General features: G+C 46.4%; 1 protein-coding gene across 1 annotated transcript in view; it reads left to right on the top strand.

Moving 5' to 3' along the window:
- EFHB (EF-hand domain family member B) overlaps positions 1–19,972 on the top strand; it is a 61,293-nt gene that overhangs the window by 1,170 nt on the left and 40,151 nt on the right. The window contains 3 exon segments of the mRNA XM_018053227.1: positions 15,386–15,448; positions 18,091–18,234; positions 19,246–19,426. Of these exon segments, the coding sequence (XP_017908716.1) occupies positions 15,386–15,448; positions 18,091–18,234; positions 19,246–19,426 (388 nt within the window).

Raw genomic sequence — 19,972 nt, 5'->3', positions numbered from 1 at the left:
ATGATAACTAAACAAATATTAAATAGATGTCTATATGAGTAGAAAACAAATGTGATTCTTCCTTAATAGAGGTACACTGTAGACATGGAGCTCAATGGAAAATTCAGACAGTTTTGTTTGGAGGAGATGGGAGGTCTTTACAGAGCCAGTAGTACTTGAGCTTGTTTAGAAAGGTGTCGGGGCACTTCCTTCGCAGCCCAGTGGTTAAGATTGCGCTTCCGGTGCAGGAGTCATGGGTTCAACCCCAGGGTGGAGAATTAAGATCCTGCACGGACTGTAAGGAGATCAAACAAGTCCATCCTAAAGGAAATCAGTCCTGAATATTCACTGGAGGGACTGATGCTGAAGCTGAAACTCCAATACTTCGGCCACCTGATGGAAAGAACTGACCCATTTGAAAAGACCCTGATGCTGGGAAAGATAGAAGGCGGGAGGAGAAGGTGACTACAAAGGATGAGATAGTTGGATGGCATCACTGACTCAATGGACATGAGTTTGAGTAAACTCCAGGAGTTGGTGATGGACAGGGAAGCCTGGTGTGCTGCAGCCCATGGGGTCACAGTTGGACATGACTGAGTGCCTGAACTGAGTCCTTAAAAAAATGTGTCAGTATTTGTCAGATGGGAAATAGGACTGAGGAACCTTGAGCCGAGAACGGCATACAGCATGGCCAAAACTTCTTGAGTTGGGAGGTGTAAGCAATTCTGTTTAGCCAGCATAACGGTAGGAGATGAAGAAGAAATCGAAAGGTCCACAATGCGGGAGTAAAACGTGTGGGTAGAGAGCAATGGTGGGTCTTCATGAGGGAGGAGATAAATACAATTTGCTTTTTGTAAAGATATAGATGTTATCAATAATAATGGTGGACTGGAAGGGAAAGATATTGGATAGCTAGGCTATTTCAAGGTAATGATGGCCTGAAATTAATGCAGAGTTAGAAAGAATGGATAGGAAAGAGCCATTCTGAGAAGCTTTTAAGAGAGGATATTGTCAAGAATTGCCATCTGGTTGTGGATCTATGTGGTGAAAGGCAGGAAGTTGATGGACAACTTAGGAGATTCTCGGTTGATAATGAGACATCTTCCTGTTTGGTGGCCCATGAGTATCTGGGGAACACTTGGAACTTGTGGTCCTGAGTGTGAGACTTCTGCAAGTGCCAGATGAAACAGCCAGGGAGACAGCCGGAGCCGTGGGTGGGGGTGGGACGAGAAGATCTGGGCAGGAACCTTGGGGAACATGTGAGACCGTCAGAAAAAGGAATGTCAGCTAGGTAATTATTTTGTATTTTTTATTTTTTAAACATTTTGGCCTTGCCATGTGGTATGTGGATCTTAGTTCCCCTACTAGGGATCGAACCTGCTCCTCCTCCAGTGGAAGCGTGGAGTCTTAACCACTGAGTCAGCGGAGACGTCCCAACTACGCGAGTTCTCGAGGACAAGGATTTTCTCGTATTTATCGCATAGCTTCATGGCATATCACAGTGCCCAGCTTATAGTGGCCATTCAGTAAATATATGTTGGATAAATAGGAGGAGGGCTGGATGAGCGAGTGGGATAGAAGGAAAAGGTGAGTTGAAGAAGGTGGTATTGAGGACCAGAAAGGGAGCATCCTTAAAATGTTCCGGGAATAAAGGGGAGACCGGAGAATGCTGTTTCGCTGAACTGGTCACAGGGATTCTGCAGAAGTTTCTCTTTTTGCGTCTGCAGACTTCTGTTCCCCTTGGGGCTCAGGGCGTTCTTTTGCCTCTGACCCCTTTACTCTCTGGTTCCCTTGCTGGGTTTCCCCAGCCACCCTCTTCTCACTTGGCCGTGCCTGCTTCTCCTTTCTGGATGGGTTCTGCCGTCTACGGCTTCAGACCCGACCTCACGTAGGAGCGGAGGCCAGCTTCCGGTTTCCGATACAGGCAATTCTAAAACCCCTGCTTCCTCCTGCCTTTCACATCCTCCTTTCTAAATGTGAAAGGATAGGGAAGAGAGCTTCAAGGAGAAAGTGACCAGCAGTGTTAAAATCGTCTGCGATAGGGGAAATAGAATAAAGATAAACCAGCTTTGAACATTAAGGGAACTAGGGACATTGTTAGAATTCAGATTCCAATATACTGAAGAGTAAAATTAGAATTAGAGAAATTATCGTGAATTTTTCTTTCCCCTGAAGAAGTGTGACAGTGACGGGGATGGAGTGACGATTCCGTTCAGGGACACATTTACTTAGTGAGTTGGGAGGGGAGTTTGAGATAACTCCGAGGAGGTGATGAGCGGAACCAGACCCTGCGTAGGCAGGAGGGAGTGAAAGTGGGATCACAGGCAAGAGGAGAGATGAGCTAAGACTAGAAATGAGGCTCCTTTAAAAATACATGTGTAAATATTACAATATCTGGGACGCCCTTGGTGGTCCAGTGGTTAAGACTTTGCCTGCCAATATAGGAGGTGTGGGCTCCATCACTGGCCAGGGAGCCGAGATCTCACATGCCTTATGACGAAACAAGCCAAACCAAAACAGAAACAGCACTGTAACAAATTCAATAAAGACTAAAAAAATGGTCTACATCAAAAAAACCTTAAAAAAATGGAAATACCTACTCTCTCTATAAAACAAAGAAATAACATGGAAAATCGAGAACACAGGAATGCGAGCACGAACAGTCTCGCTACCATAACACCAAGCCTGCTGGCACGCCATTGCATCCACGCGAATGAACGGTTACTGCTGGCTTCACTCCATCTGCATTGCAAGCATGTTGCTTTGCAGGGATCAGCTCTTACAGGTGACAAAAATGAGGCCGATTAGGTAATGTGGCCGAAGTCTTACAGCTAAGAAGTGGTAACCCCAGGATTTGAAGCCACACCTTCCAATTTAAGGGGATACGTTTTTGTGGCTTCCCTGGCAGTCCAGTGGTTAAGACTACCCTTCCAATATAGGGGGTGAAGGTTCAATTCCCGGTCAGGGAACGAAGTTCCCACATGCCATGAGGCATGGCTAGAAAAACAGAATCTGAGTTCTTGACTGTACTATACTTCCTGTAACATTTTTCTCCAAATTCATGTAGTTGTTACAGCAACTTTTGGACAAAAGATTATTTTCCCACTATTTTTCTGTAAAAATAGTCTATGAACTTCTTTAGGTATTATATGTCTTACAATATTTCCTTAGGATAGAGTTTCAGAAGTCAAAGGATGAATCTTTTTCTGGTTCTTATTTCCAAATCACTTCCTGTAAGATTGTACTACTGAATTTTAAAAATTAATAATGATTTGTAAGGCATTGCTTTAATTCAAATTTATTTGATTTATGACAAGACTAAATGCTGTTTCATATGGTTGTTTTCATTAAAAAAAAATTCTTACATCTGGTCATCTTGCTGAACTCTGATCGGTCTTTATTGCTTACTATTTCTTTTGGATTTACTCGGTAGACAATCACATTGACGCTATGGTCTTTCCTCCTTTGATGTTTACAATTCTCACTTTAATTTCCTATCTCACTACATTTCCTATGATCAATAATACAATATAGAAAGTCTCTTTTCAGACTTTAATGGGAATGATTCTAATGGTTCACCATTAAGTATTATACATCCCCAGTTTGCTGCTGCTGCTGCTGCTGCTAAGTCGCTTCAATCGTGCCTGACCCTGTGCGACCCCAGAGCCAGCAGCCCAGCAGGCTCCGCCGTCCCTGGGATTCTCCAGGCAAGAACACTGGAGTGGGCTGCCATTTCCTCCTCCAATGCATGAAAGTGAAAAGTGAAAGAGAAGTCGCTCAGTCGTGTCCCACTCTTTGCGACCCCATGGACTGCAGCCCACCAGGCTCCTCCATCCATGGGATTTTCCAGGCAAGAGTACTGGAGTGGGCTGCCATTTCCTCCTCCAATGCATGAAAGTGAAAAGTGAAAGAGAAGTCGCTCAGTCGTGTCCCACTCTTGGCGACCCCGTGGACTGCAGCCCACCAGGCTCCTCCGTCCGTGGGGTTTTCCAGGCGAGAGCACTGGAGGGGGTGCCGTCGCCTTCTCCGCCCCAGTTTGCTAAGTATGTTTAAAAATCAGGAATAGAGCTTAAGCTATGAAGAGCTTTCTCAGCGTTTGTTGAAATACATCTTTTCTGAATTAGCATGGTTAATTTTCTAATAGTGAACCATCTTCATATATTTGGGCTAAGCCCTACTTGGTTGTGATATATTATTATTATAATATACTTTGGCATTTTATTTCCCAGATATTTACTAGGGTTTTTGTATCAGTTTTTGTTCAGTTGCTAAGTCATGTCTGACTTTGTGATCCCATGGACTGCAGCACGCCAGGCCTCCACGTCCATCACAAACTCCTGGAATGTACTCAAACCCATGTCCATCGAGTTGGTGACACCATCCAACCATCTCATCCTCTGGTGTCCCCTTCTTCTCCTGCCCTCAATCTTTCCCAGCATCATGGTCTTTTCTAATAAGTCAGCTCTTCGCATCAGGTGGTCAAAGTATTGGCGCTTCAGCTCCACATCAGTCCTTCCAATGAAAATTCAAGGTTGATTTCCTTTAGGATGGAGTGGTTTGATCTCCTTGCAGTCCAACTGGACAGGGCTTTCCTTTTTGTGTCGTCTTTCTCTAAGCTTGGTGTTAGGGCCATGCTAGTGTGTGAAAAGGACTGGGAAGCCTTCCCTAGTTCCATTTTCTTTACACTCGCGACAGTTCAGATATTATGCGTAGTGTCTACTTCTTGTGGATTTTGTAGAACTCATGTAGCTGAAAGGAAAAGAACAGGGGATCCCCAGTGTGCTTCCCGAGGGGGGATGGGGAAGCATTTGATAGCCTTGAGTTCATCCAGCCTCAGAGGAGGGAGGAAGTGCATATGGGTGGGGTCAAAACCCATGTTCAAGTTTGGCAGTGAGGACAGCTCAGATGGAAAAATCTAGCTGCTGAGCCTGCTGAAACCAGCCCCTGAGGACACCCGCTTTCCATCAGGCCATTCCAGCGTCCGGAGGAGGGACGCGTCTCTGTAAGGACTCCCGTCCTGCGGCTGCAGGCGAAGGTCTGCCCTGATGGGTTACGAGACTCCCGGGGCCTGCTTGTCCTGAGCAACTAGTACACTGAGCCCTGAAGTACAAAGAGGAGAAAGGAAGGAACGTTTCAAAGAAAAGTTTAAAAAGATTCTGTTGTCTACAATGACTGGACATTATGTTAGGTGGTGCTGCTGCTGCTGCTAAGTCGCTTCAGTCGTGTCCGACTCTGTGCGACCCCGTAGACGCCAGCCCACCAGGCTCCCCCGTCCCTGGGATTCTCCAGGCAAGAACACTGGAGTGGGCTGCCATTTCCTCCTCCAATGCATGAAAGTGAAAAGTGAAAGGGAAGTCGCTCAGTCGTGTCCCACTCTTTGCGACTCCATGGACTGCAGCCCACCAGGCTCCTCCTTCCATGGGATTTTCCAGGCAAGAGCACTGGAGTGGGTTGCCATTGCCTTTTCCTAGGGCTGTGCAAAGATGAGAAATAATTCAGTACCCGCGTTCAAAACACTCTTAAAATCCAGAGACTGGTGACCAACAAACCGATGCTTTTACACTGTGGTAAACGTCATGCAGAGAGACGCCTTTTCCCCTCGTTCTACACTAACAGAAAGTGGAAGTAAGAGTGTTGCTTGCTTAGTCCTGTCTGACTCTTTGCGATCCCATGAACTGTAGCCTGCCAGGATCCTCTGTCCATGGAATTCTTCAGGCAAGGATACTGGAGGGGGTAGCCATGCCCTTCTCCAGGGGATCTTCCTGACCCAGAGACTGAACCTGGGTCTCACTTGTTGTAGGCAGATTCTTTACCATCTGAGCCACAAGGGGAGCCCCTGACGGCTATTCCGGGAGTGGGTAGAGGCAAAGGGGTTACCCATTTGTAAATCTTATGAGAGCCTGATAATCGTGCAAACCCTGGTACTCAAAAAAAAGGCACGGGGCTTCTCTGGTGGCTCAGTGGTAAGAGTCTGCTTGCCAAAGCAGGAGACGCAGGTTCAATCCCGGTCCAGGAGGATCCCATATGCCAAGGAGCAAGTGAGCCCCTGAGCCACAGCCACTGGGCCCGTGTTCTGGAGCCCAGGAACTGCAGCTATTGAGCCCACGTGCTGCAACCACTGCAGGCCTGGCCTGGAGGCCGAGCATTGCAACCAGAGCAGCCGCGGCAGTGGCATGTCTGCGCGGCAGCTAGAGAGCGACGCCCCTCACTGCACCTAGAGGACAGCCCGGCACAGCCAAAAATAAATACAGAAATAAAAAGTTTTTTAAAACTCCTAATTTTTGTCTGAATTTGCAAAGAGCCAATTTGGGCAGAATTCTCAGAAGTGGATGGTTTCATTTGCATAGTGGGTTCAGGGTCTAATGGGCAGAAAGATTGATGCTATCACTCCTCTTCTTTGATGAGCTGTTCAGAGTTAGGGACATCTGTGAGTAAAACAGTGACCTTGACCAAGGGAGAGATGGGACCTTTGTGTTAGCCTACCCTGCATTCGGAGAGTGAGCGATTCTGGGCTGCTGGGTCTTTCACAGCTGAAAGTGGTCTTGTATCAACCTTCCTGCTGCTGCTGCTGCCGAGTCGCTTCAGTCGTGTCCGACTCTGTGCGACCCCATAGACGGCAGCCCACCAGGCTCCCCCGTCCCTGGGATTCTCCAGGCAAGAACACTGGAGTGGGTCGCCATTTCCTTCTCCAATGCATGAAAGTGAAAAGTGAAAGTGAAGTCGCCCAGTCGTATCCAACTCTTTGCGACCCCATGGACCGCAGCCCACCAGGCTCCTCCATCCGTGGGATTTTCCAGGCAAGAGTACTGGAGTGGGGTGCCATTGCCTTCTCCATCAACCTTCCTGAGTTGACCCAAATCTTGGGAACCAATGACATGAAGTGAGAGGGGGACTTAGTCCCTGAAACCTGTGTTTTGAAGGCTGACTGACGAGGTGGCCAAGTGAGGTGGCCTGGGTGTGGCGAGGATGGAGTGCGGAGCTGGTCAGCGGGCTGGGAGCTTGTTTGCACGCAGAGAGCCTGAGCAGGCAGGCAAAGACAGGATGGTAGGAGTCAGGCTTCTCACTGGCAGAGAAAAGAGTCACAAATACAAAAAGGAGAAGGTGGAAGGAATCCTGCTGTGTGACTTGTAATTGGAGGTATCAGTGGAAACTCATGGTATATCTGCATATCTATATCTAGATAGCTCTACATTTATAGAGCTTTATTTATTTATAGGGCTTCCCTGGTAGCTCAGCTGGTGAAGAATCCGCCTGCAGTGCAGGAGACCCTGGTTCGATTCCTGGGTCAGGAAGCTCCCCTGGAGAAACGATAGGCTGCCCGCTCCAGGATTCATGGGCTTCCCTGGTGGCTCAGCTGGTGAAGAATATGCCTGCAGTGTGGAAGACCTGGGTTTGAACCCTGGGTTTGGAAGATCCCCTGGAGGAGGGCATGACAACCCGCTCTAGTATTCTTACCTGGAGAATCCCCGTGGACAGAGGAGCCTGGTGGGCTACGGTCCATGGGGTCGCAGAGTCGGACACGACTGAGCGACTAAGCTCACAGCACGGTCATATCTCTATCTATGTCTGTATTCGTGTCAGTATCTAAGCTAGATACATTTAACTAAATAGAATATTATAGAGCTGATACAGCGGCAAGCGTGTGGGGGTGTGTGTATATCACACATTTCCTAACTTCACCCTCTAAGAGGATCTAGAAGTAATGTTTATCTCGTAGCAATGAGCACACCAGCACCTGGATCTTGATTTCTAAACATCATTCTCTATTAAAGGGAATCAGGACTCTGGGGGAATCAGGACTCTAGGGCTGGTGCATTATAAAATGAACTTGGAGCACTTTTGAGAGCCAAAAAGTAAGAAAACGCTCAAAGAATATTGCAGGCATGTCAAAGCGGTGCAGAAGCAAGTCTGAACGGGCTCCTGGAGGGGTTCCACCAAACTATCCTGCTCTGAGCATTCAGTACCATTGCCGTTGAATAAAGGGGAAGCGGGGAGGGATAACTTCAGAGTACAGAATTCAGATACACACAGTGCCAGGCATAAGACAGGCCAGCAAGGACCTGCTGATCACAGGGAGCTGGAGTCAGTGCCCTGTAATAACCTATTATGGAAACAATGAAGGGAGATTTATATATAAAAAGGCATTTATTGAAAATGTCTTTATTAATTGAAATTCATAAGCATTTTATGAATTGAAAATAGTTTATATACATATATATATATATATAAACTGAATCACTTTGCTGTATACCTGAAACACAATATTGTAAATCAACTACTTCAATTAAAAATTGCCATTGAATAAAATAGAAATCCATGCACTTAATACTGATATAAAAACATGAATGATTAAATAAATAGTAAGGAAAGAGAGTTTCCTTTCAGTTTAATTCCGGTTAATAAATGTAGATGAAATGATGGGATTAAAAAAATGACAATTTGGCAACCATCGCGGTAGTAACGGTTTAGACAAAAATCATCAGCAGATGTTAGAACAGTAGGTAACAGTTTAGGGACTTCCCTGGTGATCCAGTGGTTAAGAAGCTGCCCTTCCCCTGCAGGGGTGGCCAGGTGGGGCGGGTGAGGGGGCAGATTTGATCCCTGGTTGGGGAACAAAGACCCCACATGCCGTGTGGCGTGCCAAGTTTAGTGAGGGACTGGATATTTACAAAGACTGTTTTCTTTAGTTTGTAATTTAGTTGATTCACAGTGTGTTAATTTCTGCTTTATTGCAAAGTTACTCCGTTATAAATATATGCATTCTTCTTTATATGCTCTTCCATTGCTGGGTTATCACAGGATACTGAGTACAGTTCTCTGTGCTATGCAGCAGGGCCTTGTTGTTTATTGGTTCTATAGGATAATTATTGATGACAAACTTTCCCAAGGAGAAACCTAGCAGGCTTTACTTCTTTAGGGAGCCAAGCTGACCCCACCAGTCGGCGGACAAATTGACCATGTTTGCTCCCTGAGGAAAAGCACAGCGTTCCTTCTGTGATGTCCTTGCAAAGATGTGTAACTTTAATCATGAGAACACTAGTCAAACCCGAACTGAGGCACAAGGAACAAAATAACTGGCCTACACTCAAAAAATGTCAAGGTCACAAAAGACAAGAGAACAACAGGAACCGTCCCCAAGCAAAGAAGACGGAGGAGACGCGAGCAGTAAAGGCCGGGCGCGTGTGCTGGGCGCCGCGCGCAGGGGCCTGACCCCGGGGGCCCGCTGAGCCGGGGGCGGAGGGGCGGGGGCCGCCTTGCCCGCTGCCCCGGGGGGCCTGCGGCGTTCCTTCTGCAGGCTGCGCTCCCGGTGACTCAGCACGGCAGCGACCCCAGATCCGAGCCAGTTTGCCCAACGCAGACCCCTGGCACCGGCTCAGGGACCACGCCCTGGCCTTGCCCGAGTGTTCCCAGAGCCGTGCTGTGATCCGAGGCTCTTCCTTCCTAACGCCTCCCCCTGCCCTCCCTTCACAGGGGACAGTCTGACACCTCCCTGCCCACTCTGCGCCCCACCCTTCATCTGCCACGGATGCTCTGCTTCTCAGAGGGACGAGCCAACCAGTCATCCCTCTGCGACCCTGGGTTTGCGCTCTCTGCTGGGAAGGGCAGCACTGGGGCCGCTGGTGGTGTTTGAGTGAGGTCTTTACACTGAGTTTTGTGGCCTGTAGTATTTTTTTTTTTTAAGATAATAAACCACGAGGAAAAAAAATAAAAGAGGCGATAGCAGTTTAAAAATTATCAACATGTTTCGGAAAATAGGAAGATGGCGAATGGCCACTGATTTTGCATGCGGAGGTGAAATCTGCCACAAATCAGGTAGCCATTTCCACCTGAAATGATCCTATTTGCCTGGAAAAAGCCCCGAGAAGCTCAGCCAGCGGAATCAGATGTAGTAAAGCTGGTCCCCTCCTTCGCCCCCGTCTACCACGATTCCCACCTCTCCACACCAGCTCGTGCTCCCTGCTACCGGAACCGTGGATTTATTTTCCCAAAGTGGCTTTTGGAATCAAAAGACGCCAAGCTGAAGATAAGGCAGGGGCCGGAAAGCAAACGCGCGCCTTCTGCCTGAGGTTTCCCCAGCGAACCCCGGGCGGCCAGAGGCAGGGTGGGGACCACCCTCTCAGCAGCAGGCAGGGTGGGGAGACGGGGCATCGCGGATCAGAGGAGAGACCTGCTTGGGTTCAGATATCGGCCGGCATGTGAGCCGTGTGACCCTGTCGCTCAGCCTCACTGTGCCTCCGTTTGCTCACCACGGGGATGGTAAGAGCGCCTACCTCCTGGAAATCATCCTGAAGTGAACTCGCACACAGCAAGCCCCAAGAACAGCGTCCGACAGAGATGCTGTCCTTTACAATCGGATTACCACCGTTACTATTCTCCGGAAATTCTGAACAACCTAGAGGAAAAAAAAGACACTGGGGACTCTACTGAGATAAAGGCAGCCTCATCAACTGATCACTTTACAGGAAAGTCCAAGACTCAACAAGCCCTGTAACACAGCCGTCTCTGGGGAGCCTTAAACTGGGTGAGGATCAGAGGCCAGCTTGAAGGGAGGGGCCAAAACAAGCAAGCAGACAGAACAGGGAAAAGGTAAGCCCACAGGAAAGTTAGTTCAGAAATAAAAGAGGTTGCACTTGTAAGACAAGATTGGAACTTTTAAAAGAACAGCCGAGGAAGAAGGGAGAACATTTTAGAACAGAACATAAGGTATTTGGATAGTCTAAATAAACATTCAGCAGAGGATTGGAGGATGCAGTCACAGTCGTCTCCTAGACGTGAAAGCAAGTGCCCCAGAGATAGAAGGGAGAGTCTCGAAGTGGGTCATGGTCCCATTTCTCGGGCTGGGGGTCACTAGTACCAGCTGAGGCCTCCCCCTTGAGAGCTGGGGAGGAGAACTCAAGCTGGCCATCGCAGCTGCTCCTGTTTTCCGTCTGTTTTTGGCTGCCCCTCTCTCCGTGGGTACACGAAGGCGTTCTCTGCCTGCAGTGAGCGGGGTGCTCCCTGGGCGCGGCGCAGCTCCTTGCCGGGCGCACGGGCCTGGGCGTGTGGCTGCACAGCTGAGGCGCCGGGCTCTGCCGCTCCGAGGCGCGCGGGGTCTTCCTGAGCCAGGGCTGCAGTCCGTGCGCCGGCATCGGCAGGTGGATTCGCAGACTCGGAGCCACCAGGGAAGTCCCTGCTCCTGCATCCTGTCCTGGTTCTGCATACGCCTCATGCCCATTTTTATTTCTAGCGCTCTTGTAGCTGTTTCCCTTCTATTTGATATTGTTTATAGACTTTTTGATAACCCCTCATTGCTTTCTTTTGCTTAATACAGCAACACATAGTAAAATATTGAGAAAACAACATAGAAGAAAAGAAAAGCACATGTAAGTTCACCACTGCAGCCATGAAACGAAGACACTTGCTCCTTAAAAGGAAAGCTATGGCAAATCTAGACAGTGTATTAAACAGAGACCTCACTTTGCTGACAAGGTCCTTCTAGTCAAAGCTGTGGTTTTTCCAGCAGTCATGTATGGATGTGAGAGTTGGACCATAAAGAAGGCTGAGCACCAAAGAATTGATACTTTCGAATTTTGGTGTTGGAGAAGACTCTTGAGAGTCCCTTGTACTGCAAGGAGAGCCAACCAGTCTATCCTAAAGGAGATCAGACTGGTGCTGAAGTTGAAACTCCAATATTTTGGCCACCTGATGTGAAGAACTGACCCATTGGAAATGACCCTGTTGGTGGGAAAGATTGAAAGCAAAAGGGTAAGGGGACGGCAGAGGATGAGGTGGTTAGATAGCATTACCAACTCAATGGACATAAATTGGAGGAAACTCCGGGAGATCATGAAGGACAGAGGAGCCTGGTATGCTGCAGTCCATGGGGGTCATGGAATCAGACACGACTGAGTGATTGAACAACAACAACAATAAAAAATGCCACCACTCAGAAATGGCAATCACAGCTCACAGCTTTTTGTCGCTGTGTTATGAGATGCGAGTCTGTGACTTTGTACAATACAAATTTATATTGCTGTTTAAAATTCATGTTGTCTTGTGAACATTTAAAATGGTTTATATGCATGATTTTAAACCATTCCATGATAGCATGTGAAAGTAACATTTTATTTAACCATTTGCCTATTGTTGCATATTTAGCAGTTTCTACAATTAAGACAAAAGTTCATTTTGCTTGTCTCTAACTGCACCACATGAAAAATTACACAACAGATTTTCACCAAACTTGGGGAGTATGTTTGGGATTTGTTCAAATACACAGATTCAAAATGCAGGCTATGAAGAAAAGGGTACATTCACACCTGGGAACTTGACAGAGAAACGATAGGGAAGGGAAAACAATTTTCCTTCTACCTTTCTGACTTCTAGGCTGGAACCTTCTGTGACAAAGGACATTAACAAGAGAAAGACCAACCTGTTTATTAACATGTATACCTCATGTGTACATGGAGAAAACCCAGGAAAACTGAGTAACCCCAAGATGGCTCAAGCCACCATTTTAAGTACCATTTAGCTAAAGACAAAAAAAGATGTTAACAGAGAACTATATTCAGTATCCTGTGATAAAGCATAATGGAAAATAACATTCTAATATATATGTATAACTCTGATTTTGCTGTACAGCAGAAATTAACACAACCTTGTAAATCAACTATACTTCAATTAAAAAAAAAGCTCATGTAACTATGAAAAAAACAAAAGAATTGGTGCAAAAAGAAGGCCAGCTATAGCAGGTTACCAGGGAAAGCGTGGTAAGCAAGGATAAGGTGTATTACACAGCTTATATTGGTATCTTCTCCATTGATAAGAGTTTCTGGACATTTAGATTCAAACTTCTCTTCCTCATACAGAGAAGGAGACATGTTTACAGTGATGTCTTTTGTAAAATGCATGCAATCCTTATAAAAGGGCAACTTCTACACCATTTTCAGAGCTTCCTCATGTCTGCTATTTATTAAAGTAATCGGTTCAATATAATGCTTATGCCAAAGAGGCTCATTTGGGGTGGCGAGTTCTGCATCCTTCGTACCGCAAGCCGATGAGCAGTCATCCTTGAGAACAACTGAAATAAGAAGAGCTCCCTGACTGGAGGAGGTGGACATGCGTATTCTGATGACTCCGCAGATGGAAATCACACATGATGGCGCCAATCTTTGTGCCCCCGATCAAACGACCTGAGGACATCCAAGCCTGATTATAGCCACTGATTTGGAGTCAAACTGCTTTCCAAGTGGGCAGCTCTGGGAGGAATATCGAGGGTATTTCTGCCCAATAAAACGTCTGCGTGATGGAAACCTGGAGTATCTGCTGTCACACTCTGGAAGGGAAGCGGCTGAGGGACAAGCAGACTCAGGCCATGGGCGGATGGGCCTGTCAGTCCGCCCGTCCTCCCTTCTGTTTCTCTAATCGTCGGTCATCTGGAGAGTAGCTGCCCTGGGTATCCCCAGCTTTATGAAGTAATCGTTCCATTAAATATTTAAAAGAATGGTTGGCACTTACGTAACATGTATAGTAAGAGAAACTTTATGTTCCCTGATACCACTGGGATTTCTTATAGTTTCCAGCTGAATTAAAAAATTACCTGTACCTCAAAATCAAAGGAAATGGGAAAGGTCACACATCCCTCCTCTTCCCCACCCTCTTCAGCTCAGGTTAGAGCACAGTCCCTCTCCCTGTTCACACAGCACTCTTCTCCCTTTGTGCTGTTACAAGTAGAATTTACTCCAGGTCTGGCGTTAACGCTGGGCTGCGTGTCACTGGCCAGTTCTCATCCTGGGCCCCTGGCCTCTGACCTCACTGTTTCATCTTTCTCTCCGCTCACTTTTCGGTCAATTTTTCTCTTCTTTCTTCCTGTTTTATTTTTTTTGCTATGCCATGCAGCATGAAGGATCTTAGCGTCCCAACAAGGGATCACACTTGTGCCCCTGCGCTGGGAGCACAGAGCCTGACCATGGACCATCAGGCAAGCCTCCTCTCACTCTTACTGGTCGCCTCCCCTAACCCTTCCTTAGTCTGTCCCATCCGGAGCTCCTATCTGCCTCCACTCGTTGTTGTTGCTTTAGTCGCTCAGGTGTGTCCGACCCTTTTGCAACCCCATGGACTGTGGCCCGCCAGGCAAGAACACTGGAGTGGGTTGCCATTTCCCTCTCCAGGGGCTCTTCCCGACCCAGGGATAGAATCTGCCTCTCCTGCACTGCAGGTGGATTCTTAACCACTGAGCCAGGAGGAAGCCTCATTCTTTGGCCAAGCAGTTAAATCCTCTGTCTGAGCATGTCTGTGGGCATCCTCTTCTGTGCTCAGATGCCACCAAGATACTCTCTTAATCTCTGTTGGTTCTTCCTCTAAGAGGAATTCTGCAGTTAACGTTCAGCATAATAAAAAACTTCCACCTATTCATCTGTATCCATGTGTCTATGTTGTCACCCGGCCACCCCTCATTTATCTAATCGGTCTACCCCTGCCAACACCTGTACAGTCATCCCTCCACCCAACTCTCAGCCTCTCTGCTTTTCACGGATTCTCCCCAGCCCCCTCCAGAGACCTAGAACACTCTTACGGGAACTTTCTTTCTCTCGGCTTTTTAAAGAGAAACTTATGCTTTGCAAAAATAGCTATCAGCTGCCTTGAAATGATAAAGGGGAAAGATACGAGATGCATGGCTGGGAATGAGCAGTTATAATCTTTGCTTGGGCAAGAGAAGGACAGATAAGACCCAGATTGGAACAAAGCCAAGTGAGGTTCAGACCATTCACAGAAGGAGCTTGGCCAGGGAGGACACGTCCTCATAGATCAAAAGCTAGGGTGTCGGCGGAAATATACCCGTAATGCAAACACACTCATGCATACTCGGAAATGCTGACCGTTTGTGTTTAGCTTGAATTCGGTCCCAGTCCCACTGCACTGATGATAACAAAGTGAAAGGGAAGTCGCTCGGTCGTGTCCGACTCTTTGCCATAGCCCACCAGGCTCCCCCATCCATGGGATTTTCCAGGCAAGGGTACTGGAGTGGGTTGCCATCTCCTTCCCCAGGGGATTTTCCTGACCCAGGGATTGAACCCAGGCCTCCTGCATTGCAGGCAGACGCTTTACGCTCTGAGCCACCAGGGAAGCCCGTGATGATAGGACAGCTGATACTTAACCTGTGAAGTGTGGCAAGGATTTCCGAGAGCGGAGTACCTTAGCAGGTTGCAAAAAAAAAAAAAAAGTAAACTCAAAATGTACATAGCACCTGATGTTTGTATTGCACCTCAGGATGGCTTTAGATCTGGTATTCGTTTTCCCTGTTTTTCTTAACTGTGTTAAGTAGTTGAAGTGTTAGAAGCATAGGCCAAATTGGAAATATATTGCTTTCTTCAAAACACCCTCCCTGTACCTTCACAATGACCGATTACTGCCTTTCTCTCCTTAGGCAGGGAAAGTTCTTCCGATTGGATACAGAGCTGCAAACTGCTTGACTGAAAACTTTCCCAGGGTGAGTGTTTTAAATACGCACTTGTGAGAATCTGAGATAAACACGTCCAACGTTCCTTGTGAGAGCTGCATGACTTTAACGTCCATTTGGATTTTTTTTTTTTTTTTTACTATAAGACCTTCTGTTGAGTGTGAATGAGGAAATGAAAATCCCAGGCTTACGATTTCCAGCTCTACGAAAACTACTGGAATTTTCCATTTATTTAGATTGGAAAGAGTCTTTTATGGTATTCTTCCTAACCTAAATACTTCCTATTGCTAAGCTAAGTCGATTCAGTCGTGTCCGACTCTGTGCGACCCCATAGATGGCAGCCCACCAGGCTCCCCCATCCCTGGGATTCTCCAGGCAGGAACACTGGAGTGGGTTGCCATTTCCTTTTCCAGTGAATGAAAGCGAAAGGTGAAAGTGAAGTCACTCAGTCATGACTGACTTAGTGACCCCATGGACTGCAGCCTACCAGGCTCCTCCATCCATGGGATTTTCCAGGCAAGAGTACCGGAGTGGGGTGCCATTGCCTTCTCTGGTTGTTTTCTAGATATGACTTATTTTTATTAGAGTATAGCTGATTTATAATGCTCTGTTAGTTTCAGGAATGCAGCAACGTGAATCATCTATATATATGTATATGTGTGTGTATGTATACCACGTGAATCATCTATATATATGTGTATATGTGTGTACCTATACCTCGAGAATCATGTATATATATGTATATGTGTGTGTACCTATACCACTTGAATCATGTATATTTATGTGTATATGTGTGTACCTATACCTCGAGAATCATGTATATATATGTATATGTGTGTGTACCTATACCACGTGAATCATGTGTATATATGTGCATATGTGTGTACCTATACCTCGAGAATCATGTATATATATGTATGTGTGTGTACCTATACCACGTGAATCATGTATATATATGTGTATATGTGTGTACCTATACCACTCGAATCATGTATATATATGTATATGTACCTATACCACGTGAATCATGTATATATATGTATATGTGTGTGTACCTATACCACGTGAATCATGTATGTATATGTATATGTGTGTACCTATACCACATGAATCATGTGTATATATGTATGTGTGTACCTATACCACGTGAATCATGTATATATATGTGTATATGTGTGCACCTATACCTCGAGAATCATGTATGTATATGTATATGTGTGTGTACCTATACCACGTGAATCATGTGTATATATGTATATGTGTGTGCACCTATACCACGTGAATCATGTATATGTATGTGTATATGTGTGTGCACCTATACCACGTGAATCATGTATATATATGTATATGTGTGTGCACCTATACCACGTGAATCATGTATATATATGTATATGTGTGTGTACCTATACCACGTGAATCATGTGTATATATGTGCATATGTGTGCACCTATACCACGTGAATCATGTGTGTATATGTGTATATGTGTGCACCTATACCACGTGAATCATGTGTGTATATGTATATATGTGTGCACCTATACCACGTGAATCATGTGTATATATGTATATGTGTGTGTACCTATACCACGTGAATCATGTGTATATATGTGTATATGTGTGTGCACCTATACCACGTGAATCATGTATATGTATGTGTATATGTGTGTGCACCTATACCACGTGAATCATGTATATGTATGTGTATATGTGTGTGCACCTATACCACGTGAATCATGTATATGTATGTATATGTGTGTGCACCTATACCACGTGAATCATGTATATATATGTGTATGTGTGTGTACCTATACCACGTGAATCATGTATATGTATGTGCATATGTGTGCACCTATACCACGTGAATCATGTGTATGTATGTGTATATGTGTGTGCACCTATACCACGTGAATCATGTATATATATGTGTGTGCACCTATACCACGTGAATCATGTATATATATGTATATGTGTGTACCTATACCACATGAATCATGTATATGTATGTGCATATGTGCGCACCTATACCACGTGAATCATGTCTGTATATGTATATGTGTGTGCACCTATACCTCGAGAATCATGTGTATATATGTATATGTGTGTGCACCTATACCACGTGAATCATGTATATGTATGTGCATATGTGTGCACCTATATCTCGAGAATCATGTGTGCATATATACCTGGCCGCGCTTTCCTGGGTCCTTTTCCCATGAAGGCAGAGTTCCCTGCGCTATACAGTGGGGTCTTACTGTTTACCTGTTTTATACATGGCAGTGTGTGTATGTTAATCCCAAACTCCTGATTTATCCTCCACCTCCTTTCCCCTTTGGTAGCCATAATTCTACATCTGTGACTCTGTTTCTGCTTTGTAGATAAGTTCGTTTTATCATTTTTCTAGATTTCAGATATAAGGCATATCATGATATCTTTCTCTGACTTAGTGTGATAATCTCTAGGTCTATCCATGCTGCTGCAGCTAAATATAACTTCAAAAATCTGTTGCTTATTTCCATTAAACAACTTTCAAGATGTTTTGTTATTGGGTGCTGGAGCTCCCCAGGTACTTGTTATACTCATGTAATGAAAGATGTTCCTTGATTGGTATAGATCAGTCTTGCTGATGTCAATCAACTGTACTTGATTCTATTTTCTTCTCTCACTGTTGACAGCTAATGACCCCACCTGAGGCAAAAAAATTTTTCAACTTCAGATATCCACCCGTTGGAGCCGAAAGAGTATTTTATGGCAGAGCAAATGATCCCCAAATCGCACCTTCCTTGACACACGGAATAAGATCGAAAATCTCGATACCGGTAACTTCTTTTCTGTTTTTTCTTGTATGTTATTCACTTCCAAGGTGGAAAATGCACAAATGAAGTGCTGGTGAAATCATCGCTTCCAACCTCCTTCCTGCTCTTAATGAAAAAAATCCAAGCAGCAGTAGGCAAGACAGTGAGTGCGGGAAAGTCAACGGCGTAAGCCCCAGACTGCGTATGTCTCCTTGGACGATGATACAAGCTGAGCCGCACTTCATTTTCCCACGGTAAAAAGGGGTAGGCTTCCTTGACAGCTCAGCTGGTAAAGAATCCGCCTGCAATGCAGGAGGCCCCGGTTCGATTCCGGGGTCAGGAAGATCCCCTAGCGAACAATTCCTGGGTCGGGAAGCTCCCCTGGAGAAGGGCTAGGCTGCCCACTCCAGTATTCTCGGCTTCCCTGGTGGCTCAGCTGGTAAAGAATCCGCCTGCAGTGTGGGAGACCTGGGTTCGAGCCCCTGGAGAAGGGCTAGGCTGCCCACTCCAGTGTTCTGGCCTGGAGAGCCCCGGTCCAGAGTCGGGCACGGCTGAGCACTGACTCGCACTTTGATGGTAAAGAGAGGTGCTGCCAAGGTTCGTTAAAGCGTGGCGAGGACAGGGGCTGGGTGCTGCTGCTGGAGACGTCCGCGCGCTGGTGCGTGAGCTGTGTGCACGCGGGGTCTCCATGTTATCTGCTCCGGACTGAAAGGGCAGTCCCGGGGCAGAAGGCCGGCTCCTGCACCTGCAGGGAGCCTGTGGGGCTCTCGTCATTCCCGCTCCTCTGGAATATTCGAGCTGCGGAACCAGGGAGCTGCCCTCGTGAACACTGTAGCCTCAGTGAAAAGTCACGTTTTGACACTTCTAAGCTGCACGGTCCCAGTCCGATGGTGGGTTTGAAGGTGAGCCAAGGCAACAATCACGAAATGCTTTTCCGCTGTCGTATTCTCTTCTCCGGGGCTGTTGAGTTTCACTGTTCAGATTTCTTTCTTTCTTTTTTGGTTGTTACATCTTTGCTTTGTATGACTTCTTTAGGCAAAGGTATTGATCAACCCACAGCCTGTAACAACGTTTCAACAGATAATGAAAGATAAAAAGGAGTCAGTATATCTTAGCCATCAACGGGCACCGTTAGGAAAATCTCACGATCAGACACCAGGATTGCCTAAAGGCCTGGACATACTCAATACGACATTTGGGACGGCAATCGTCAGAGGTAGTGAAAATGAGCGGTGGGAGGGAGCGATTAAATGCTTTCTTAGCAAATGGGACTCGGTTTCCTGTTGGGGCTTGTTTAGTGCTGGTGCAGATGATGTCAAGGATGAAAGACAGGAGCATAGCAAGAAAGCTACTCTCAGACCCAGAGGCCTTCCAGCGCGCCAAGGCCGTGTGTTCAGGCAGTGAGCTCAGGGTTTGGAGAAGAGGTTCAGGGCGCAGAGCACAGACGGTGCAGAGACAGGGACCAGACCCAGGAACGCCGATGCTGGGACCAGCTGAGAGGGCTGCCATCCTTCCCCCCGGGCACCTGCTGATGGGTTTTGTTTCCACCAAGGCCTCTGATATGCTCGTAACTCTCAACTCTTTTTAAAAAATTTCTTTTTAAACTGAAGACCAGTTGATGTACAGATGTTCTGTGGATTCCTGCCGTACAGCAAGCTGATTCTGTTATGCATGCATACGCATTCTTTTTTGTATTTTTCCCACTGTGGTTTGTCCCGGGAGATTGCATACAGCTGCCTGAGACTGACGTGACGCAGCAGCC

The sequence above is a fragment of the Capra hircus genome, chromosome 1, assembly GCF_001704415.2.
Source record: "Capra hircus breed San Clemente chromosome 1, ASM170441v1, whole genome shotgun sequence".
In the NCBI taxonomy this organism is placed as follows: domain Eukaryota; kingdom Metazoa; phylum Chordata; class Mammalia; order Artiodactyla; family Bovidae; genus Capra; species Capra hircus.
Note: the sequence above shows the minus strand (reverse complement) of the source record. Positions and strands in the feature narration are given on the sequence as shown.